The sequence below is a fragment of the Bicyclus anynana genome, chromosome 18, assembly GCF_947172395.1.
Source record: "Bicyclus anynana chromosome 18, ilBicAnyn1.1, whole genome shotgun sequence".
NCBI classification, from domain to species: Eukaryota; Metazoa; Arthropoda; class Insecta; order Lepidoptera; family Nymphalidae; genus Bicyclus; species Bicyclus anynana.
This window is the reverse complement of record NC_069100.1, coordinates 8098369-8123861: the sequence shown is the minus strand read 5'-3', so window position 1 is coordinate 8123861 and position 25493 is coordinate 8098369. Positions and strand designations below refer to the sequence as shown.

The window sequence follows — 25493 nt, the reverse complement described above, 5'->3', positions numbered from 1 at the left end:
AGAATTGGTCTATGATCCAGATTCCCTTCTTTTTCCAGTTTAATGTTTGGAATACATTTTCTAATACTGCAATAAATAATTTTGGTGACAGTGGGTCACCTTGTCTGACACCTCTTTGTATTGCAATTTCTTCGCCTTTATTTTCTAGTTTGATTCTACTAGTTGTGTTTGAGTAAATATTTTTAATAATGTCTATATATGTGTTGTTTATATCACATGTTTCTAATGCTTTCCAAATTGAGCTGTGGTAGATGCTGTCAAAGGCCTTGAAGTAGTCAATGAAGGCAATATAAAGTGGTTGATTGTATTCACTGAATTTTTCTATTATTTGCTCGATTGTGTGGATATGGTCAGTTGTAGAAAACCCTTCACGGAAGCCTGCTTGTTCCACAGGTTGCATGCTATCTATATGAGATGAAATTCTTTTCAGCAGGATGCTTGAGAAGAGTTTGTAGATGCTGGGAAGCAGGCTTATCGGTCTGTAGTTTCCCAAATCTAGCGGGTTTCCTTTTTTGTATAATAGAATTATGCTTGATTTACACCACTGATGTGGTACTTTTCCTTGTACTAATACTTTATTAAAAAGTGTTGTTAGGAATGTGATTAATTTGCAGGCTCCTATTTTTAGCACTTCATTACTTATGTTGTCTGGGCCTGGGCTTTTGTCTGGTTTTAACTTCTTTATATAATGTAATATTTCTTTTTCAGTTATTTCCTCAACCTTTTCTATCTTTTTATTGTGATTTAACTTTTCTTCTAGGCTGTCTTCTGGTGATCTTTTATATAGTAGCTTATAAAAGTTTGTGGCGCATTGTAGAACTTGTTTTCTTGTCGTTGATTCTTTGTTGTCGTTTTCTAGTCTGCTAATCCATTTTTTGTGTGTAGTAAGTTGTTTGTTAGCTTTTTTTACACTTCGGAAGTTGTTTAGATTCCATTCAATCACTTTCTTTCTGTGATTTTCATAGTCTTCTCTAATCGCTTTACTTGTTTCTTTGTAGCAGTCTCTTGTTCTATCTTTCATTTCTTTTGTTTTTTTCTTGATCATAGTTAGTTTTAGATTCTGAGCTACCGAATAGGAATAGGAAATAATAGTAGATAAGCCAATGGGTGGGATTAGAATAGGATAGGAATAGGGAATGAGTCAAAGCGAAGCTTGTCTGTCTGCTATATTATCTTAGTACACAAACTACACTTACATTGAGACTAAATGTTGATGTGTGTATTTTATAATATGCTCAATATTAACAATTTTGCTTTACAGGATATTTGGAATATGCCCTATAACTGCAGACTCCAATATTACAAAAAGCACCTGCAATACAATAGAATAACATATTGGTGTGCTGAAGAAAAGATGGCAAAGGCTTTTAGCTGATAGGACATTGTACTGATGACCCTGTTATCTGGTCAAATCATAAATGTGTGTGTATTATCAAAATATTTGCATAGATTGTGAAATGCTGATGATATTTGATTTGGTCTTTGATATTTGAAAATAAAAGAATACTTACTTCGCTGAGTTTGTTTTTTGTAGTCTTTTCCAAAACTAAAGCTTTCAGTTTAACATTTTACTATTAATATTTTTTTTTACCATTACAATAATTAAATAAATTATTCAAAAAAGTGTAGTTGTAAAAAATACATTTATAATACCTGTGTATGTTCACCCCCTGCAGTTTCACCCACATAATTCCTGTTCCCGTGGGAAGGAATACATGGCCTATAATACTCAAATGTGGATTTTTATTGGTAAAATAATCTTCAACATTGGTTCAGTAGGTCCAGTGTTTACCCCTACAATCTCACAAACTGTATCTTTTTATTACAGTATCTTGACTACTGGTATTCTAAGAATTATGAAAATGACACCTCTGAGGGTGAAATAGGGGTTGGAAGTTTATAAAAAAAAGATTTTTTAAGTTTATTTATTATAATAATAATAAATACAGTAAACATAGTCTTTCAGTTAGACATTTTTTAAACCCTGAAACCACAAAGCTTAAAAATAATCAAATATATACTTCTCATCCAAACAGTCAGCCTGTACAGTACTTGCAGACACTGTTTTGATGATTAGATTATTTTCTTAAATCAGAAAAAAAGTCATCATCATGGATCAGTCATCAATCATGGATTCAGCCCTGCCCACTGTACTTGACAACATATTGGCCATACTTAAATGTTAAAGCATGTTTATTTTTAAATATGTTTTACCGTAAATAAATTATTACAGATGCTATCTTTCTAACAGCTAGCAGGATAGGTACAATGAAGTTACACACTAAATAATCAAATTTATTTTATAATTAACAAAAATGAGTAAGAATATAGATGCATGGCTGACATAGAGAACTCCTGGAATTAGACACACACACACACCACATAATTCTTAAGCTGGCTCAGCTAGTCAGTCTTGTTGTCAAAGCACTCATCTTCATGTCTCTGAGTCAATATCAGTGGTTCATCATAATGGTCTGTTCATAATAATCAATTTAGTCTGAAATTAAAAAAAAAAAATAATCTTTCATACTAAAAGTTAGATAGAATCTTTGAGAGGAAAACATTAGGAGTGGTGTCCTGGGTTTGATCCCTGGCTGGGCCGACTGAGGTTTTCTCAATTGGTCTAGGTCTGGCTGGTGGGAGGCTTCGGCCAGTTACCACCTTACTGGCAAAGACCTACCACTAAGCGATTTAGCATTCCGGTACAATGCCATGTAGAAACCAAAAGGCGTGTGGATTGTCTTACTACTCCTAACAAGTTAGCCTGTTACCATCATAGATTACATCATCACTTACCATCAGGTGAGATTGTAGTCAAGGGCTAACTTGTAAAGAATAAAAAAAAAAACCTGCTCCAATGTGGATTGGTAGTTATGGTGTTAATATACCACTATCAGATGTTAATGATAATTAATGTTCCGAAGGTCCTGTGTTTGATCCCCGGCTGGACCAATTGAGACTTACGGCCAAGCAATTTAGCATTCCGGTGTGATGACGTGTAGCAACTGAAAGGGTTGTGGATTTTCAGTTTAAATTGTAAAGAATAAAAAATAAAATATAACAGTAACATTTTGCTCTCAGTAGAGGATTTTGTATGGTATATCTAAATGCCTAGATAAACTAACTCTGCGAACCCATTGTAATTATGACACTGTTGTTGGCTGGTGAAGGAATAAAACACCCTAAAGAGCTAGAGAACTGTTCAAATCCTTTAATAATAAGTCTGTTTGTGAAGTCACTAATCACACACTAAGGTAAACCTATGTATATTAGTGCCGATTCATACGAGACTTAGAGATTAACACTGGGATAAAAATAACATGCGGACTTTTCTAAGAGACAGAGGAAATGCCCACTCTCTCCTTTTGCGCAGCCCGGATGTGCTAAATACTTCCAAACAAAGAAATTACTGCTATAACTAGTGCAGGGACAAGCAGCAAGTAGTAGACAAGCAGCGCGATCACTTATTAATCGGGCATTGTTGATTGTTCTTCAGTTGGCTAACTGTAAGTTAACCACTTGTAGTTACGCTAACCACCTTAGCCCTGCCTTGCCTGAGTTAAGGGTTGTTTTAATGAGAAACTTCTTAAGAAATGGACATCGACAAAATTAGATAGAGGTAGTTTTTCTTTTTTGTTTACTTTTATATTTTTGATTAACAATAACACAAACGAAGTAAACTTTGCTCCTAAGATCACTATAATTTAGTAAAACTTTGCTGAATTTCTAAATTCTCTTTAAAACCTGAAAAATAAAAACTTTGTTTTGTTTATAAAATTTAAATTTCTAATCCACAGGTTATTAATATGCTATGTTTCACCACAGACTAATAGGATACCCCATTATTTTGACACTAGCCTACACAGACAACAGGGAGATTACCAAATAGTCCAAATAGCCCTTGGTTAAATTCGTTAATTGCGTTTTGTTACTTGAGTTGCATGTACCATTTTCTCACGCTATTTTCTTCAATAGTAGATATTTTTCGTGAAATTTAATGCTTCTTTAATGTTTTAAACAAAAGACATAAAACTTTGTTAAAATATATGCATTATTATGGAGTTTGACTTAAATTTGATAATATTATTAACGATAGTTTCACTATCGTTTTGCATAAACAATACGCAATCTTCATGAATGATTTCAGTTCATCGTTCACCATCCGGTCTTCATATAATGAACTAAATTAGACAATACCAATGTAAAGTTACGATTGATCGTTGATCGTAGCCGATCGTATGAACTTTACGATCAATGAAGTCCGTTAGACAATTAGGCCCCTTATATTCATTGCAAACGTCGGTCATCGGTGGATTATTTTTAGCTTGCAATTGACGGTCAAAAGCGTAACTCGTGTTGGTTTGTTTTGTATTGCAAAATATGCACGTACATATTTAACAATTCATTTATTGTCTATAGTGTGTGTCTGATAAAACTGAGAAAAGTTATTTAAAATATCTGCAAAGAGTTAATTCGTTGGTCCTTATTTGCTGTATTATTGTTCTATGAACATGGCGACTTGGCATTGGCCTATAGATACTGATAACTATCCAGTTATGCGCATAGTTACACCCAGGAATGTGGAACTTCGAGGAATTTTTGGAATGTAAGTACCTTTATTTATTAATTATCATAACCTATCCTAACTATACATAAAAATCAATGCCACTTCGAAGCAATTTTATAACTCAAGAACGGGCTCACATATCAGAATCAAATGTTTAGGCATTGTTCGGACTATTTATTTAGTAGATGGTATAAGTTTGCACAAAATCGGTCGAGCGGTTCTTCATTAATCACATTTTTTGTAACAAATATTCAGGCGTAAGGTTATGGAAGAAGTGCACATAAGTCAAAGCGAAGCTTGAATGAATGTCTAATGCACGAGTAGTTAATATGAATAGTACAGTCGGATACAGTTAACCTGATACTGTAAGACATTCTGATTCTCAACTAATTTTTACTAGAATCATGAAGAAGGAGTTCAGTAACTAGACCTACCTACTAATTTAACTAATTAACCTAGCCATAAATAATTAATTATTATCGATTTAAACAGTAACAGAACAGTAAAAGTTTAAATTTACCGCCAAAACGTCAGTGATGGAATATCGTAATAAATTAAGAAAAGAAATACTCCACTTTTTCAGTTTTCGACTTGAATAAAAAATATGTTTGCAGACATTTTTTTCTAAAAACAATTCTTCGTGTCTTACGGAAATAAACAAGTCCCAAATTATTTGAGATTTTTGATGGAGTTTTGTTCTTCTTTATGTTAGAAAACGGTCGCTGCAAATGCTGCAGTGCATTTACAACGAACACAAATCGTCACTTTGACATCCGTCAAATAAATTGTCATTTCATTTGTCAAATTGTCATTGTCAATTTTATTTTTAAACAAAAATGAAGAAAACATGAAAATCTCGGTTGTTCAGTCGCGTTTTTTCACCAAAGAAACGTAAACGTCGAACCTGATATGCAAAATTTATACGTGTTATTTAATAATTAATATAAAATCGGCACTAAAAACAACATACCAAAATGAGTAAATCTTCAAGTCAGGTCTCAAACGTTAATTTCCAAGAATCCCGAACGTCGGGCCAAGCGAAAAGCGTCAAAGAAGACTCTTCAACGACTCCAGATTTCATTTACGGTGGGCCGTTCATAAAAGTGGACAAAGATGCGAAATTTCTGGACACTGCGACGCCTTTTAATATGCCGTTGCAGGGCACTTTTAAAAAGTACGTACCTACTTAAATAACCTAATAAAAGTAGTATACGGTAATAAACATTCAACTACTTTTAAACCTACCTTCCAAACTGGTAGTTTCTGTACAAACAGACATTAGAATTTTGTGAGGACCTTTTGGAAATATACAAATAAATTTTAATTTCTAAAATTTATCTATCTTCTCTACATAGAAGAAATTACTGTTAATTACACTATTTATAACTCAAGAACTGGCTGGTCTGAAATTGACTAAAAGTTGGTGGAGAGGTAGCTTAGAACCAGGAGACATAGGATACTTAGGGCAGGGGTAGGGTTTCACGCAGACAAGTCGCGGACGTCCGCTAGTTTTTAAATAAAACGGTCTAGGTATTCGACAATAAGCTTGATGTAAGGATTCTGGTTCTATTTTCAAATCTTTTTTGACAATCTAAAAATTTATTAAAGCATTCAACAGCTCTCATGTAGAAGTTCATTTAAAAGTACCAAGCTGCTGCTGCTGTAAGCTGTAGTCAAGGGCTATCTTGTAAAGAATAAAAAAAAATGTTGCCTACATTAATCACAACTGCCTCTTTTCAGGAGTTAGACTATGACTTCTGAACTCAAGGGTTGAGAATAAAATATTGAGCTTCAGTTTCGTGTAAGAAATTCTCAGAAAATATTTTCTGTTGGCCCGGGACATTAAAATTAACATCTGATATAGACTGTAACCTCTTTAGAACTACAGAAAATTCTTACCAAATTTAGCTTGGCAGGGAGAACAACACAAGCAGAGATGAGAAGTGTTAATTGGTCACAAGTCCATGGCTCTGCTCTGAGATTTTCTCTCTGCCACATCATGGACCCGGCAACGATATGGTGAAACTATGGAATGCTAAGATATTTGTCTCAATAGCTAAACATTATCACTCCAAGCCTATTAACCTGCAATATAGCAGTATTGTATGTCATGTCTCCTACAAGGAGGGAGGCCTGAACCTGTGGATTAAATTAGGCTGATAATGTTGAATTACAGTATGAGGAGGTAGGAATAGTTAGGAGGACTTCACAGTTCACAGAAGGTAGTAAATGTATTATAGTTAATGATTTTTTTTAAGAACATTTGCCATACCTTTTAAATATGACCAATGATTCAGTTCCCCTCCAGCTAGTCTAAGAGTTAGGCATGTTAGGAGTGGGTACAACAATAGAACTGTGAGTGGGGATTGAACCACCAGCCCTCGGTGATAAGGCTGGCCTCATAACCACCAAGCTATTGAGACATGATAATGAGCATGATATAATTTAATGATGATGTATGAAAAGTGTGTTGGTGTTAATCAAACTCAGGATTTCCTATTTTATAGCTACACATGCAAATTGTTAGATATATTATCAAATTATGTCATTACTATAAATTCTGTGTATTTGAGCATATACAAAATAAATAAGCCATTTGGTACAAAGTTGTTTGAGGCTGTTACCCCAAAATTTGAGCATATAAGGCTCATACAGTGGCAAGGACAAGGTTTTTAACCAGGCACTAAACATACAGTGCTATAAATTGAATGTGTCTTTAAATTCATGAGGAAACAGACATCCCTTTATGTAGACAAAATGTCAATAATATTAAGTGGGAATATTAAGTGGGTTTTGGCTGGTGGGAGGCTTTGGCCGTGGCTAGTTACCACCCTACCGGCAAAGACGTACCGCCAAGCGATTTAGCGTTCCGGTATGATGCCGTGTAGAAACCGAAAGGGGTGTGGATTTTCATCCTCCTCCTAACAAGTTAGCCCGCTTCCATCTTAGACTGCATCATCACTTACCATCAGGTGAGATTGTAGTCAAGGGCTAACTTGTAAAGAATAAAAAAAAAAAAAAAAAAAAAAAGTGGTTATCACCTATGAAGTTAGTAAAAATGTACTTAAAGATAAACTATTATTATCACATCATTACATTTAACTACGAGTATATGACTTTATAGTCCACTGTTTGATAAGCTTTTATCTCTATAGAATAAGATCTTGTATGGTTTTAATGGAGTATCACAAGAACTTTGCAAACATTAATAATGAAATGCATTGTTTGTATATTGATGTTGTTAATAGATTAGAATTGTAAGCTTCAAGTACTTGTGAAAATCACATGGAAATCTGATATGTGGATTAAAAGATTAGAAAGACAGACAGTGGGAAATAATCTCCATAGACAAACAACATAACCAAGTTCTTGTTAATATACAGCATGCTCAGGAGTATTTCCCATAACTCTAGGGTTATATTCTTTAAGGAAAAATAATTAAAAATGTCTAGGTGTGTTCTAAAATGAATATTTTCAGAGTAGAAAACATTTCTTTTGTAAATAGATCTTAAATTGTGTCCCTTATATCGCATCCTTATATTATGACCTAGCCGAACTTATTCATTGATAAATATCATGAAGTACCTAGCTTACTAGTGAAGTTTGGAGTGCCAGTTGCAGTATCTCGTTGATATCTACAGTCTTACCTCTACGATTACATATATTTTAAAATGCAAGGATAGATAAAGGCGTGTGTTTACGGAAAGTCAGAATTATTTGAATAATTTTGTATGAAAACATAAAAAGTTTTTTTTTTATTTTATGCAGTTTGATTGCTAAAAGAGGACTTGTCTACACCTTGAAATTATGAGAAATACTCTCGAGCACTCTGTATATAGGGGTAGCCAATGCTACAGTCTTACAGAGCGTTTTGGGTGACAAGTACTTACTTCATGCATTCACTAACAGACGCCCGACCTGTGGAACAGATTTCCATAACAAGCCAAAGAGGAAGCTGCTGACAGGGAATCTGCAGCAAACTAGCTCTCGGGGAAATCCTTGAATGATATGATGATATCAGATACATGAATGTCTTATTGCCTATGAGCAGATTGCCATGTTGCAGAAAGTACATATAAAAAAAACTAACAGACGTCTGCTAGTTTGTCTCTGTTAAACTGTTTAGAACTTTTAAAAAGGAATAACTCTGCCATACATAATGTTTTCGTAACTTTAACTGTTTATGCAAGCAAGGAAAGCTCACAAAAGGAATATTTTTTCCTTTTATTGCCACATTTGTCATTGATGTTCTATTCCTATTGGTTGTAGCTTGACGCTATATACGTCTGTACGCCTTCCTTCATAAATTGACTAAATTGACTCGAACATAATTTTTCAATTGTGTCCAGTAGTTCCTCACTAACCGCGGGGGGTCTGCTATTTTTATAATCTTTACTTCTATACTAATTAATAAATAATTATAAAGCTGAAGAGTTTGTTTGTTTGAACGCGCTAATCTCAGGAACTGCTGGTCCGATTTGAAAAAATCTTTCAGTGTTAGATAGCCCACTTATCGAGGAAGGCTATAGGCTATATATTATCCCCGTATTCCTACGGAAACGGGAACCACGCGGGTGAAAGCGCGCGGCGTCAGCTTGGGATGGTATAGATTGACACTTGACAGCAGAGGCGTAGCGCGCCTTGGACGGGCCCTGTATCAAAATTATTTGTGGGGCCCAATTAATGAAGGGTAAACATTTCTCACATAACAAACAAAAATTCTCGCTTAAAATGATTATGACAGTGACTATAGAATGTTTCCAACTTTTTTTTATTTTTTATTCATTACAAGTTAGCCCTTGACTAGTACAATCTCACCTGATGGTTAGTGATGATGCAATATAAGGTGGAAGCGGGCGAACTTGTTAGGAGGAGGATGAAAATCCACACCCCTTTCCGTTTCTACACGACAACGAACGCAAAATCGCTTGGCGGTACGTCTTTGCCGGTAGGGTGGTAACTGGCCACGGCCGAAGCCTACCCATCAGCCAGACCTGGACCAATTAAAAAAAACCTCAATCGGCCCAGTAGTAGCTACGCCCCTGCGTTGACAGGCGTGTGTTGCCTCCCGCAACTCTTTTGCCTTCCCCCACCAATGTCGTCGTACTCCACACAGTAGGTATTTACAACCTACAGCATAACCTCGCAAAAAACGAGTTAGTTACGAGATTTGCCTGTAACAAAATGTCCAAGGGCTAATCTATTTCTGTAACTAATTTATTCAAAATCGGACTGGACTAGTAAAGCTTTTGCATAAGCATAGATACTTACTTTTTAATTTATAATAATAATTAGCAGACAGAAGTTCCCATTCCTGTGACAATATTTGTGTGATGAGCATGGGTTTTTTCCAGTGTCTGTGTGTACATTACATAAGTATACATTATATAAGTATTTATATCTAATATATAAAAATAAGTCGGGTTTTCCTTCCTGACGCTATAACTCCAGACCGCACGAACCGATTTTCACGATTTTGCATTCGTTGGAAAGGTCTCGAGCTCCGTGAGGTTTATAGCAAAGAAAATTCAGGGAAGAGGTAGGGGTAGGGTCCCTACCCTACCCCTACCTCTTCCCTGAATTTTCTTACGTAGCGTAGCGTTGTACGTACGTACAACGGCCAAACCTTAGTGGCCAAGTGCGGATAAGGCCCAGGAAGAAAAGAAAGAAGAAAGGGGTAGCGTTGGGTAGGGGTAGTTTAAAGTTTACATCGAGTTTCACGCGGACGAAGTCGCGGGCGTCCGCTAGTGTAGTATATAAATGTATATGAATATTATAATATCAACTATCTTAGTACCCATAACACAAGCTACTCTGTATGCTTACTTTGGGGCTAGATAGTGATGTGTATTGTTTAAGTATATTTATTTATATAAAAAAAATATGGGGATATAACATATCCTATCTTACGTGATCTTACTCAGTGATAATGTAGCTTTTTATTAAAGAAGGATTTATTAAAAATCGGTTCAGTACTTTCAATAAACAAACAAAATCAAATCTCAACTTTAAATATGTATTTTTTAACAAATTCGATACCTATGAGAATTTATTTTTCTAATAAAATTTTAATAACAAATTTGTTTATTATAAGAAGAATTAAAAACAACAAAGGATTGTATGAATGAGAATAAAGTATGTTCTTTTGTGGTCTTTATTATATTATATTACACAGTCAATATTTGTTTTACAATTATAATAATTGTTTTTATAATTACATATTTATCTATGTTGATGTACATTTACATGAAATCTACATAATCATATGGATATTTATTTTAAATACTTTAACATTACTTATAAACTGTTTAGTTTAGAAACAAAGGTAGGTAGGTGTAATTTGTCTACTTTTATAAAATTGTAATTAATTTATTAAAAGAAAAATGTGTCTTGTACACCATATGATAAAGAACAAAATTGATTCAAAATCAAATGAACAGATTGCAGAGAGTAACAGCTGTACATATTTGTCTTCAAACAAAATGTCTCAATTGTGACCCATTTTATACTGTCATTGACTTTTTCGTCGTACATCATAGAGCCCGGATAGCTCAGTCGGTAGAGCATTGGACTTTTAATCCAAGGGTCCAGGGTTCAAGTCCCTGTTCGGGCGGCTAACTTTTTAACGTCGATTTTTATATTTTTTTATTATATTTCTATATTATTTGTTTTTTGATATTTATTTTGTATTTGACTTTTTTTTATAGAAGTTTTATGATCCAGGATTTTTATCACCTACACCATAAGCCATGCGTTCATTCCCCTGAATACAAAAATTTCGATACTTTAGGAAAAATTAAAAAAACATTTGTTGTTTTGTTTTTTTGTGTTTTTTAGAGTTCCGAATGTACTTACGTACAAAAACAGAACCCTTATTAATAATTTCATATGTTCTATTCCAGGAGTTTCGCGTATTATTCGCTAATAGAACGCCTGCCTATAATCCTAACTAAAGTCATCGATTACTTATCGCGCGAGGGTTCGAAGATCAAGTCAACACATAATGCGGTAAGGCCAACTGTTACTTCTTTATTTACATTAGCAGAACCTCGCGGTTTCTCTCGTGTAGTTCCCGTCCCCATTGGTCTACGGGGATAAAATATAGCCTATGACGCTCACAAATAACATGGCTTTCTCTTTGTAAAAGAATTTTCAAAATCGGTTCGGTACTATATCCAGAGATTATCGCCTACAATCTCACAAACTATACATCTTTATAATATTAGTATGTATAGACTTGTGTGCCTCATGGTTTCTCCTGCGTAGTTCCCGTTCCTGTGGGAAAACGATAAAATATAGATTTATAAGTTGGAAGTGGAAGAGATATAGGTAAGATAATTCTACCCATACCTCGGTTTCTACGCAGCATCGTACCGGAACGCTAAATCGCTTGCCAGTACGTCTTTGCAGTGGTAAATATAGCCACGGCAGAAATTTAGAAAATATACCATCCTAAACTAACCCCAGTGGCGTGCACGTCATAGACGTATTGGAGAAGGAATTTTCCATTTTGTACCTCTAGTGCATACCCTAGTTAAAAACCTTGTGCACGCTGCTGACTGACCCCTACTGGGAATCGAACCCAGGACCTCCCGGTTGAGAACTACTAAGATGATGATGATGATGATGATGATGATGATGATGATGATGATGATGATGATGATGATGTTAATGATGAATTTAATTTTGCAGACTAATGAGGATATCCGCAACTTGATCCAGTACATAACTAAACTGAAAAACGATTTGGTGACAAACAAAAAGTACGATCTCCTCACAGTAGATACTCCAGAAGCTAAGAGATGGAACCAGTGGATCGGAAACGCACAAAGTCCGTACTACTTCACCAATCTGTGGGTGTTCTCAGAATGTTACGTTTATAGACGACTCAGAGAAGGCTGCGAGCTCATGTAAGTTATCTTTTAACTACTTCGTTTGTACCTATTAAACTTCTCATGAAAAAAAAATCGAAACAGAGTCCGAAAGTACTGTTTAGGCGTACTACTTTGATTTATAAATTTTAAAATACTGGTAACGGATGCGACTATTTGCTTGACCCCTCGCTTTGCTCGTGGTTCAATCTTAGAATCCTTCGCTTGCTCGTTGTTTTATACACGCAGTATCACAAAAAACATTGATATTGTACCAGTTGACAAGATAATGGTTCAGTAATGAAAACAACGTTGGAACCATCGATCGTAGATCGTTAGATGGGCCTCAACGCGTCGCGGAATTGTCATTGGTTTCGCACATTGAGTACGTCATCACTCGTAACACATTTCTCTTTAGTCATATTGTGGCTTTGGGTAACGACATAAAATTGAGCGTTCTTTAATATGGAGGGGTCCATCTAACGATTTATATCGATGGTTGAAACAACATAATAAAGTTAAAGTGTAATATATTAATAAAAAGATGATAACTAAACATATATAAATATATGCAAAGATATTTCCCACAATATTTGCTTGGGTGCCAAGCACTGATCACAGAACATTGGCTGTTGCAACGTAGACAGATATAGTCGCATAGAATTTTATGAAGTCTGCGAAATGAGCTGCGATTGTCCCTGCGTGCAGGTCATACCTACGTAAATAACGCGCGCGGGGTGATGCCGTCGCCGCGACCCTACGTAACCGGTGATACCTAAAATATTGTATTGCAATATAACAGTTAAATAATTGCAGTTTAAAGCACGATTATCTGAAATTCCAAATAGAGGCACAAAGTGTCTCTATTTCGTGGTGCCATTTATATATCTATGGATATATAGACAACCAAATGACTTGCATAATAAATAACTATTAAATCCAGTTTTTTTATAAATTTCAGCAAATCTCTAAATAAATTCGATCCGTTCGACGAACAAAAGGACAAGTCGTTCACAAACAGTCTGGAGCCGATGTGCATGGTAGCCGACAAACTGTTCACTATGTTACCGTTGAGCGACAAAGACAAGAGGAAACAGGACTTCATTACCTTGATTAAGGTAAGCATAGCCTTAAGGCGGAATTGTATTTGCCTGACGTGTCGTGTCGTGACACATCAAAACAGAATCGGTATCACACATTTTGTATGCGACACATCAAAAAGTCAAAAGTCAAAATTCATTTATTTCAAATAGGCTTAGTTTACAAGCTCTTTCGAAACGTCAGGTAATAATATTAAACTTAAGATAATGGTGATAATAATTATTCGAAAACTTAAAATTAAAGTTACGAGGGTTCCAAACGCGCCTTGGACCGAGAAGAGCCCACAACAAACTCAACCAGGTTTATCCTTTTTTAGTTTATCACCATTTAACAATAGGTATATACGTAGCCTGTCATGTATATATATATACATTTCATTTCCAAGCAATTTTGTCATTTACATAATCATTGACACTATAATATGACTTTTCTATAAGCTTACGTTTAATAAAAAACTTTGAACTTATTGAGAGACATGCCAGTGATTTCATGTGGCAGTTTATTATAAAAACGTATGAAATTGCCCTTAAAAGAAAAATCAGAAGCCATCACGACATGTCACAACACATAAAGCCGGTAGCTCAATTGCGAAATGCCGATTTCAATCCGTTATTACATCCTGTCAACGTCAAACTATGATTTTCGTTTCGCGAATTAGTGTCGCAATCGCTAATAGAGCGATGCGGATAATGACACTGTCGATAAACGGATTTATATTTGTCTGACGTGTCGTGTCGTGACGCATCATACATTTTGTATGTGACACATCAGTCAAAGTGTAAACGTTACCTGCAAAATAGAGCCTCAATAGCTCAACGGTAAGAGCTGTCGGACTCACCACCGAGGGGTGGTGGTTCAATCCCCGCCCCGTTGGTCTATTGTCGTACCCACTCCTAGCACAGTCTTTCCCGACTAGTTGGAGGGGAATGGGAATATTGGTCATATTCAAAAATATGGCAAATATTGTTTGTAAAAAAAAATGTATGATACCGATTCTGTTCTGATGAGTCACGACACATAATATATTCCTATTAAAAAAATCTCGAGCCTTTTGTAGACGTGATAGCCCAGTGTGTATGGCTCCTACTTTCGATTCGGGGACCCCTCGCATTCTGAGAGGAGACTCGTGCTCAATAGTGAGCCTAATATGGGTTTTTAATGATGATGTTGATGTTCCCTATTGTGTCTTGTGTGTGTGGTCATTGAAAAGACTACTAATTTGAATGATATTTTTTTTTGTATATTTGATAGGTCTATAGTATGATAACATATTAGAACAGTAATTGTAAATTATTTTTCACACCTCAATGTAGGTAATAATTGAAAAAAAAAAAGAAATTCTATGAAAGAAATTTATTTGGCAGAACAACATACCTAGTTTTGTTTTACATGTTTTTAATTCCAGTTGTGTCTATGGGCGAATAAATGCGATCTCTCGTTGTCTCTGGGCGAGGAGGTGAATTTGAACGCAGAAGGCGGCAGCGCATCGGCCACTATCGTGAACCCGCTGCAAATGATTGTAGATCTTAAAGATATGGTAATATGATTTAAAATTGTATATAATAACTTGAATTGTCTTATAAAGTACAACCTATTCTGGGAAGTCCGTTTGGACGTTTGGAAGTAAAAGAAATTTGAATCAGTTTAACCAATTAATATATAATTATCAATGAAATATAATTCTGGTCTCCACGATACAGATCAATCTAGTGTGGAGACCACAGGCAACCAAATGCTTAGTTTTTGTATGTATTTTGGTAAATAAATATTTTTTTTAATAATGTATATGAATTATAAAAGTGGAACTGTTGAGTTTACTGGCAGCTCTTCTCGAAAAAACCAGCCTTCTGAACCGGTGGTAGAATCATTAGTAACTAGTCACTACAAACGAGCAAACCTTAACTTCTGACTTAATTTAAAAAAAAAATCTCGAGACTTTTGTAAAAGTCTAAAGTTAAATCAAAACATAAGTGTGGCCAAAATAAAAAAAAAATATCTAATTCTAATTCTAATCTAATTTTTCAGGTATTAGTCGATGAGTCAGCTAAAATCTGTGATACAATTTGTACAAAGGCGGAAAATATGAACAAAGCTATTGAAGCGGTAAGGAACATTGTATTTGAATTCCAATTCTTCTTCTTTAAACTACGTAGAGTTTAATAGTAACTTAGACCATTTAAATAACAGGACCTGCCTCGCTAACCGTTACCCCTCTGGAAGAGATCAAAAATCTATGATCTAACGCGTTTATAAAAACTGTTGCTATAGAATCGATGTTTCATTGTAGTAATCGCTTTCGTCGTGTAAGGAGCTCCCTAAAATGCCGGTTTGTGTAGTTAAATGACATAAAAAACGGCCAAAAACTTGTAGTTTAGTAAAAGACGGAGTAACGTTTCATTTGAAAGTATTTATTAGATTAATATCTTTTTATTATTATTTTTTATTTTTTTATTTTTTTTATTTGACTATTTATTCATTTTTTTCCGCTGTATTTAAGTTTATTTCTTCTTCTTTTTATTTTATTTTTATTTATATTCTTCTTCTTTTTATATATTTTTACGCAAATTTTTGTAAATTTATTTTTAATTTTTTCAACTATTACTTTTAAATGTTAGCACGACCTATGCTTTGTGCATGATGTGGCTAACTTTATGTTATATGATTTTCACTACCCTATTTTTAAGACAATTTAGGTCTATTTACATATGATTTTGTTGGTGGTTCAAATGAATAAATTATAACAGCTAATGTGTTAACATCTCTCCATTGAAAATTTCAGCCAAATCGGTTCAGTAATTGCAGTGTAAGCCGTGAAAGAATAACAAACATACATACAATTTTTGGCTTTAGTAATATTAGTGTGATTCAAGTAGTCATATATTTCAGAATACCGTTTTCAAAGCGAAATGCAGTTGTCACAGACTCGCGACTCTAGCGGGAGTGCCGATACGTAAACAAGAGGTTTTTTTGACCTATTATGAAAACTATAATTTAGTCGTTTTTAGAAGCTTTTTGATATAAATAATAAACAGTTAAACAGTTTTTCAATTCAATAAGCTATAGTGTTCATATAGATTTAGTGTAGTCAATCAAATTCGTGATAACTATCTCTCGTGAATATTGCTTTTTTTTTTTGCAAGAAAGTGTCCTTTCTGTACCTATCTCTTAAAAAGTGTCAATGTTGCAAAAATTTACAGAATCCTCCTATAGTCTCTATCCGTGCATTTGTTTCATTGTAACTCATTAACTAGCGAACGCCCAAACGGCTTCTTCCGTGAAATTTAATATATCAAAAAACCAGCGTGAACTATGGAAATCCTGAAAAAAATAGTAATCTAGAGTATAATCTATCTCCATAGAAAATTTCAGCCAAATCCATTTAGTAGTGTTAACGTGAAAGAGTAACAAACATCCATACTTCGTAGTTAGTTATAGATTATGTATGACTTAGAAATTTCGATTCGGATCTTTGTATATTGTAAAGTAACGTTAACATTAAAATAATTTGTTTTTTTATGTATAAATACAGATTGCTCGGCATATTTCCCATAACTCTAGGGTTATAATCTTTAAGGAAAATTAATTAAAAAACTTTCTATCCTTGCATTTTAGAATAAGTAAAACGTGTGATACATGGTCGGAATTATTTGAATTACTTTGTATGACAACATGAAACGGTTTTATTTTGTAGTTAAAAAAACATAAAAAGTTTAAAATTATGGGAAATACTCCCGAGCACCCTGTATAGTTTGTATTATTCATATTGATATTAGCATCTGGCAAAACTGTGGGTCGCTAGCTATGTATTATTTTTTAAATAATTTCAGCACCCCGAAGAACCACAAGAAGTGAAGTCCGAAGAGGCACAAGAACCTCCACCGCCGGAGCAGATACCCTGTCCTGCTAAAATGACACTACCTCAGGTTACCACATTTGGTACGTCGTTTATTCGTTTTTTAACCAACTTCAAAAAGAGGAGGTTTACAATTAGACACACACGTATGTTTTAACTTTGTCATTTATTAACCAATTTTGAAAATTCTTTTTTTGTTTGAAAGAGTATATGCTTCCAGATTGGTCCTATTTAATTTTCATGAAAATCGGTATTATTTTTGTGTTAAAATAACTGAAATAACTAACTTGCGATAAAAGGTACTCGTACGGTCGGCTTCAGTATGCCCGTGCCGTCCACTTTTCTTTTTGTGTAATTCTTCATGGGTTACTTGGGATAGGCGAGGAGAGTGACTTGAGTGGAAAAGGGAGTGTTAATTAACTGGTAAAGACGTCTTAAACCCTACATACAACGTTCACAAGTACGTGACTCCACTCAAGGTCATTCTTTGCCATTCTGGGTCTTATTTTGGTTACAGTTTGATTTGTTAATTAAGTTGTCCTGACAAATATTGTGAATAACCTTTGTTCGACATTTTCTTATTTTTGGAATCCACTTCTGAGTTTGCTAAAACAGTTATTTTGTAATTATAGACATATGCTTTATTTTTTTTAGATGTACCTATTGATATATTTTCAGATATAATATGTGACAACGCAGGATACGAACTGTTCACGGACCTGTGCCTCGCTCATTTCCTCATAGCGCAGGGTATCGTTGGACGGGTAATTATTATTATTATTTGTATTTATCTATGAGATATGTAAGATCCGTGAAAGCCTCCTACCAGTCAGTCCTGGTACAATTAAGAATATCAATCGGTCCAACCGGGGATCGAACCTGGGTCTCCGTCTTGTAAATCCATCGCGCTTACCGCTGTGCCATAGAGACCGTCAAAAAGTGGAAGAGTATATTATATTGGGAATCTGAGAGACATAAGCCACTTATGTTTGGAAGGAGAAATCTTTGCTCTGTTTATAGACGATGGTTACTTACTATCATGGGTTAACATCAACGACATCTCGTAAAGAGAAAAGACAAATTGTCGACCAATCGCCGCATTGTTAAAATATTGCTCTCTTTCTTTCGTACCAACGAAACGAAAGAGAAAGGGATATGTTCGATTATGCCGCTATTGTTCAACATTTGTCTTTTTCTCGTCTCGAGATATCGTGGTGTACATTGTAGGTTAACAAGTGGACTTTTATTTTTTTTTCAGGTGAGATTCCACTTGAAAAGCATACCGTGGTTCGTGTCAGATGTCACTCCAAGAGATTTCAGGTGAAAGCAATAATTTATTTACTAGTGGTAGTTAGTGGCGGGCATAGAGTAGAAACCGAAGGGTGTGTGGATTATCATCCTCCCCCTAACAAGTTAGCTCGCTTGCATATTAGATTGCATCATCACTTACCGTCAGGTGAGATTGTAGTCAAAGGGTAACTTGTAAAGAATAAAAAAAAGAATAGAATTTCAACCAGGGTAAACACTAGTTCATGAAACCTTCAAAGAAAGAAAGAGGAAAAAGAGACATTTTATTGTACAACACTAAGATAATTCATATTGAATAATATAATTTCAGATACGTGATAAAATCTTGTGCAGACGCAAAATTCAATAAAAAAATACCGCCAGAGCCAAAAGCAGGTAAATTTGTATGGAAGAACATTAATTATTATTAGATAATATTAATTTATTCACAGCAGGAAAGAAATTCAGTTCACATATCCCCCGTTTTCATTTGCCATTTGAATCTCTATTTTACCCGACTGCAAGAAGGGTTATGTTTTTCGCGCGTATCTTGTATGTATGTATGTAATATTCTTTATTACCTCATATCTGCCAAACCGCTGAACAGATTTACTTAATTAATATTATTTTAGATTAGTCTTAATAACCCAAGTGTTCTTAAATAGGTGAATTTAAAAAAAACCAATATGACGACTATGAGACGCTATAAACTCGAGGTGAAAAATTTTTTTTTGTTCTAATATTGCAATATGGGTATCAAATTCAAGAGCTTTTTGTGAGGATTCTAAAATGGTAAATCATGGCCATGTTTAAAAAAAAACTACAATTAGAAAAACGTTATTTATTAGTTGTCTATACAAAATACGCGAGGCGGATGACTATAGGTGCGAGCAGGTTTGTGAAGTGAAGTTATAAAATAGAGTAAATATATTGATTATAAAAATCGGCTAAGTGCGAGTCGGATTCGCCCACCGAGCGTTCCGTGGAATTTTTTGAACATTTGTTTAACCTCGGTTGGGCGTATAAATTATCGTACTTTGTAATAAACGTAATAAATAAATCCGAAATTAAGCATCTATCGTAACTAAAAAGTGTGAAATGAATGTGAAATAAATTGGATAGAATGATTTTCTTCTACATTATTTAATAGGTCCCGACTGTTTTCTAATTGCTTTCTACACTTCTGGACTGAGCTTGTTTTTTTTTCTTTCAGTTTTTTTTATACTTTATGCAGTCGGGTTTTTTTTGTTTGTTTAATTAATTTATTTATTTGACTAATTAGTTGGGAAATGAGAATATTGGACATATTTAAAAAAATATATAGTGTAGGTATATATAAAAATGAATCCATATATCCCTTGATCACGCCATCACGCTTGAAAAGCTGGACTGACTTCACTATTATTTTTTTTATGTGTTTGTTATTGTCAGGAGAAGGTTCTTATAAAGGGGTAGGGGAATGGTAGGGGTAAGTTAATTGAGAGAAGTAATGATTATTTAGAATATAATATTTTTATTTTTCGAATTGAATTTTAAAGATATATCTTTTAGATAAAAGTGTTTCTATAATTGTAGATGCAGCTGAAGGGGAGGCAGAGAGTGAGCCTACAATAATAAACTCGGAAAACTTGAATCGACTCGGCCACGAGTGGGGGAATTTTGTAGAAGATGGCGTTTTCGTTATCATGGTAACTAGGTCTCATATTTTAAACCTGGCTGAGTTTGTTGTGGGCTCTTCTCGGACCAAGGCGCGTTTGGAACCCTCGTAACTTTAATTTTAAGGTTTCGAATAATTATTATCACCATTATCTTAAGTTTAATACTATTACCTGACGTTTCGAAAGAGGTTGTAAACTAAGCCTATTTGAAATAAATGAATTTTGACTTTTTGACTTTTGTCTTTTGACATATACGAAAAACGACAACGCAACGTAATGCTACGCACTAATGGGGCATTGCTCTAATAAGGAAACTCAACTCACAGCGCTGACGTTGTTGGGTATCATAAACTTGTCTGTCGTGTTTTCTACCACCAACTGAGGACATGTTACAAGAAATTTTGTTTATTTAAGTAGCTGACGGCGCGCGGTTTTACCCGCGTGGTTCCCGATAATAGCCTATAGCCTTCCTAGATAAATGGACTATCTATCACTGAAAGAATTTTTCAAATCGGACCAGTAGTTCCTGAGATTAGCGCGTTCAAAAAAACAAACAAACTCTTCAGCTTTATAATATGTGTAGTGCGCTTGACTACAATAGGGATGATTACTATGCTACAGCCCTACTCGATGTGTACTGTTAACCAACAAACTACTTAGAAATGAAGGTAGAAAACGCATGTCATTTCATAACTTTTTAATTTTTCGTGAGGAAACCTGTGATATCTGCCAATCCGCATTGGGCCAGCATGGTGGGCTATTACCCTAACCCCTCACAGTTTGAGAGGAGACTCGTGCTCAACAGTGAGCCGAATATGGGTTGCTAATGATGATAAAATATTAATTGTTTACAGTGCGACGATTTCTGGACTTCCCCCCACGTATATAAAGACATGAAAAAGTATGACCCGGAACTGTACAGAAAACTGCAGTTCGCAGTCGCATTGCTGTTCAAAGGCGATCTGAACTATAGGAAGCTGTTGAATGAGATGAACTGCGTACCCACCGCTGGGTTCGAGCCTTCTCTGCAAGGTGGGTTTGTGCTCTATATTCTAAATCTATATTTAAATATTTTCTAACAATCAAATTGAAACTAACTATTCTAAAATAATAATAATTTTACTCTTACTAACAATACTAACTTACTAATACTCGGTTTAAAAGAATAACTAAAACTATTGTAACCCTAAGGAATAAGGATTAATAAAAAGCTTTATTATTAATATTCTAAATGACAAAGAGTCATGGTTAAGTTAAATAACTTTAAATAGTTTAAAAAACTAAAAGACGCTTTTAACACGCACTAAAAAATTACAAATATTGGATTTAAGTCACGTGGCTATTTTTTTCGTATTCCTGACAGCAAACCCTTTCATTTGATATCCATATCATGGGGGTGGATTTCAGACAGCCTGTCCGCCATCTTGGAAGTCCGCCATGTTGGATTTGTAATGACGTTTCTTAGCTAGTCATGTATTGTCATCAGAACTCAGAGCGTGTGCAAAATTCTAATCGAAAACCGGGAAGTGGGTTAAATTAAGATTCCAAGATTTTCTTACATACATAGTTACAAGTGAAGCTAATATATGCGTGTTAAAAACAACTGTACTGAGCATTATTTGCAAGACACTCCTGTATTCATATCATAGATCCAGATGCTAATATTGGGGATTGTTCTGCAAGCCCGGATAGCTCAGTCGGTAGAGCATTGGACTTTTAATCCAAGGGTCCAGGGTTCAAGTCCCTGTTCGGGCGGTCATCTTTTTTTTATTTTTTTTTCAACATTTTTTTTAATAATTTTAAATTAATATAAAATTTTAATTAAGTTTTGATAATTTTCTAAATTTTCATTAATTCAGATTTCATTGTGTATTCTTATGGTACATTGATAATATAAATAATATTTTGTATAATAATACTCAATTAAAACCAATAATTTACTCGTAACCTTGTAAAACACTTGTGAGATTAATGTTGTGTATGTTTTTTTTTAATAATGGTGTTTTCCATTCCTAAAGATCATAGAATTTCAATTCGTAAGTTTGAGTTAAAATTGAATATTTAAATTTTATTTTTAGATGTTGTAATGATTGTTGTAATCATATCATTTGCAGTAGAATATTGTAGATTTTAGTCTGAGAATGCTCCAGTTTGTGAGTGAAACATATGTAGGTATTCTTTGGTCGGATCTGGGTTACATTGTTACTTGGGTTTGTTCATCTTTTTGTGGAGAATAGCAAAATAAATCAATTATTTATTGATCTATTAACAAAATTAATGTTGTTGTTATATTTGATATAGAGTATGCGAAATGTTGAATCCATTTTCATAATTCTATTATACATTTTGTGTAATTTAACAGTAAACTTACCACTTTTTGTTAAATTAAACAAATACACTACGGTTAGACATCTATTACATAGTTTGAAAAGTGCTTTAATTTTTTTTAGCCTTTTTCAAAAATGAATGATCTGCTGTAGTCTGTTTCTAAAATACTGTAGTAAAATCATTATTATATTCATTTAAGTTTTAAACCATAAAATATTATGTAAAAAATCTTAATACATTTATCTAGTACAAATTATATATACTTACTTACTTAACTAAAATGCTTAACCGATTTTGATGGCACTCTTTCAGGTTTTACGCCAGCGCCGGTTATTGCTCTTCGCACGGTCAAAGCTGACACAATCTGCGGTCTACCTGATGGCAAGTGGGAGGAGCTCAATCAAATTGACGACAAATGGATGGAAACAGGAAATTATGGGTAAATGTTCATTTTACTCTTTGCTTCTGTTGTTTAGTAGCGATAATATTAGTTAACAATTACTTTGACGTTTAGTACATCAAGTATAATCTACATTGTGACGTCACAAAATGAAAAACAGCGTTTTTGACGTATGTAGATTTTTAAATCAAGTTTTTTAAGAACTTTTATTAATTGATATCTATATATATCGGATCCTTATTCCATGTACTGCACGAAACTAATATTGTTTGTATTAAAGTTGATATGAATCAACTATCCTATTGTAACGAGAGTAAAACATTATCGCCCTAATGAGCCCGCCAATCCGCATTGGAGCTGAATGGTATGTAAAATCCCTTCTCCTAGATGAGGAAGGTATGGGCCTATCTACATTTTGTGTGACAAGACAAGTGACTTGAGTGGAAAAGGGCAGTGTTAGATATCTGTCAAGGGCGCCTTAAACCCTTCACACATCATTTACAAGTGCGTGACTCCACTCAAGGTCATTCTTTGCCACTCAGGGTTTATTGGTAACATTCTTAGTGGGAATTGTTAGACCTGACAGACTTTCATTCAATAATTGTGTTTAGCAGACAACCGCTTCAAATGTCAAACTCATTTTTTTCCGACATATTTAAAAATGTATTTATGTAAACAGAACTTATAGTGTAAGCTAATGGTATCAACTTCTGTTACAGAGTTATCCAGTTCTGTGATAAAGCTGACCCTCTACCGGGGGGCGACGAATTCACTAAATTATAATGAAATGAAGTTCCTTTATTTATAGGCACGTTCCTATTTACGTATTGCACAATTCATATCAAATAATATATAGTCAGGGATCCGTAGAACATTTTGTACAACTGATTACTATCAAGTTAATTGGATGAGACAATCAACTTTTTTTATTTACGAAAATTCTTGATTCTGGTTGCTAACTGAGTTACCAGGAAATGAAAATTTCTGAGCGTCGGTACGAGATAATGTACCACGCAATTTGTAGGACATTGTGGCTGTTAAGTTGTATGACTATTGATAATTAATTAACCGTAAAAAAACATTTAGTCAGTTATTAAAAGTTGAATGAAGCTACTCACGAAAAATTAACTTGATAGTAATCAGTTGTAAAAAATGTTCTACGGATCCCCGACTAATTGTCTATGATTCATCTTTTATAAAACTAAAATATATCGTAATTACACTGTTCGTCGCTAGATGTCGCACTGCAGTGGGCAATTTTGAATCTAGCTTATTTCGTCTAAGGCATATCTCGCACTAAGTGACCACGGCTACGATTTTTTTTTTATTTTTTTATTTTGAATAAGCAAGCGCTTAGCTGCAATCATGCCTGATGGTAAGCGATTATACAGCCTATGGTGGAACGCGCTTGCCCAGAAGATGCCTATTCACTCTTGACTTGAAAATACCCATATTGTAGGTGGTGGGGAAAACTGAAGCTGGGAGAGCATTCCACATCTTTGCAGTGTGTATAAGGAAAGAGGAACTAAACCGTTTAGTACGCGCCCGAGGGATTTCGACAACGTAGCGGTGCAGATCTCTGCGATGCCTAGCAGTCCTGTGGTAAAACGGCGACGGCGGCACAAGATCGAACAGTTTCTGAGCGCACTCCCCGAAATATATCTTGTAGAACACCGATAGGCAGGCAACCTTTCGGCGATGCTCTAAGCTTCGAAGTTTATAGTCAGCCTATTTAATTTATTTAATACTCTCATTTTTAATTTGTCGTCGGCCACTGCTGGTCGTTGCCGCCCAGTGCGCAAGGTGCCTTAATTATTCTTAGCGCATGGTGTCTATGAATATATGCAAGATGTTATTATCTATGACAATCAGTGCGACGTCAAGTCTTTCAAATAATAAAAAATACATATTTCAAACAATATGTTTATTTATTTATTTAGGGATAATTATATTTTTTTTTATTCGATTTAGCATATTTTGCATGATGCTCATTCATTCACTAGTATGAAATTCAATAATTTTTTACTTTTATGTAGTAAGATGTCATGTTTATGTGATAAATTGGTAACATTCAAAATTGATTGTGTACGCGGTATTTAGTTAAATTTAAGTATGTGGGTATGATTTTAGGTCGCCATTTTTAGAGTGAGATGATTCGATTTTTGATATTATTATCTGAATGTGTTAAACACAATTTTTTTGATAATTTAGTTTTAGGGGAATCATTTTAAATAAGTATGTGTGAAGAAAAACTGGGTGCAGGGACCGTAGAGCTTTGTTATAGAGAAAAATTTAATAATGTGCATGTTATGTATATATTATATTAAATAAGGGCAAAGTTCGTCATAAGTGTGATAATCTTAATTGTCATTTTATACTTGGTTGAAATAAAATGTTTAAATAAATGTGTGGTGTTTAATTAATTAAG

At 34.4% G+C, this 25493-nt stretch overlaps 1 protein-coding gene, 1 long non-coding RNA gene and 2 other non-coding genes across 7 annotated transcripts; 3 read left to right on the top strand and 1 right to left on the bottom strand.

The window, feature by feature from the left end:
• Positions 1-1481: 1481 nt before the first annotated feature.
• Positions 1482-3797, bottom strand: LOC128198950 (uncharacterized). Its single transcript, XR_008251653.1, has 2 exons — positions 2850-3797; positions 1482-2497 (listed from the first exon to the last, which is right to left on the bottom strand). It is a non-coding gene; the product is annotated as an uncharacterized LOC128198950 (long non-coding RNA).
• Positions 3798-4010: 213 nt separating this feature from the next.
• Positions 4011-25470, top strand: LOC112048262 (damage-control phosphatase ARMT1). Of its 4 annotated transcripts, XM_052886913.1 has the most exons (15): positions 5378-5741; positions 11470-11575; positions 12260-12477; positions 13400-13556; positions 14945-15076; positions 15565-15642; positions 17367-17475; positions 18071-18156; positions 18651-18712; positions 19011-19075; positions 20255-20367; positions 21192-21369; positions 22978-23104; positions 23785-23873; positions 24525-25470. In XM_052886913.1, the coding sequence occupies exons 1-14, from the start codon at positions 5542-5544 to the stop codon at positions 23846-23848; spliced, it is 1695 nt and encodes a 564-aa protein (XP_052742873.1). In that variant the 5' UTR covers positions 5378-5541; the 3' UTR covers positions 23849-23873; positions 24525-25470. The 4 variants fall into 4 exon arrangements, with proteins under 4 accessions (XP_023941504.1, XP_052742873.1, XP_052742874.1 ...); XM_024085736.2 differs by lacking the exon at positions 5378-5741 and adding an exon at positions 4011-4606 and having other exon boundaries at positions 23785-25470; XM_052886914.1 differs by lacking the exon at positions 23785-23873.
• Trnak-uuu (transfer RNA lysine (anticodon UUU)) lies at positions 11108-11180 on the top strand. Its single transcript has one exon. It is a non-coding gene; the product is annotated as a tRNA-Lys (tRNA).
• Positions 22020-22092, top strand: Trnak-uuu (transfer RNA lysine (anticodon UUU)). Its single transcript has one exon. It is a non-coding gene; the product is annotated as a tRNA-Lys (tRNA).
• Positions 25471-25493: the final 23 nt, after the last annotated feature.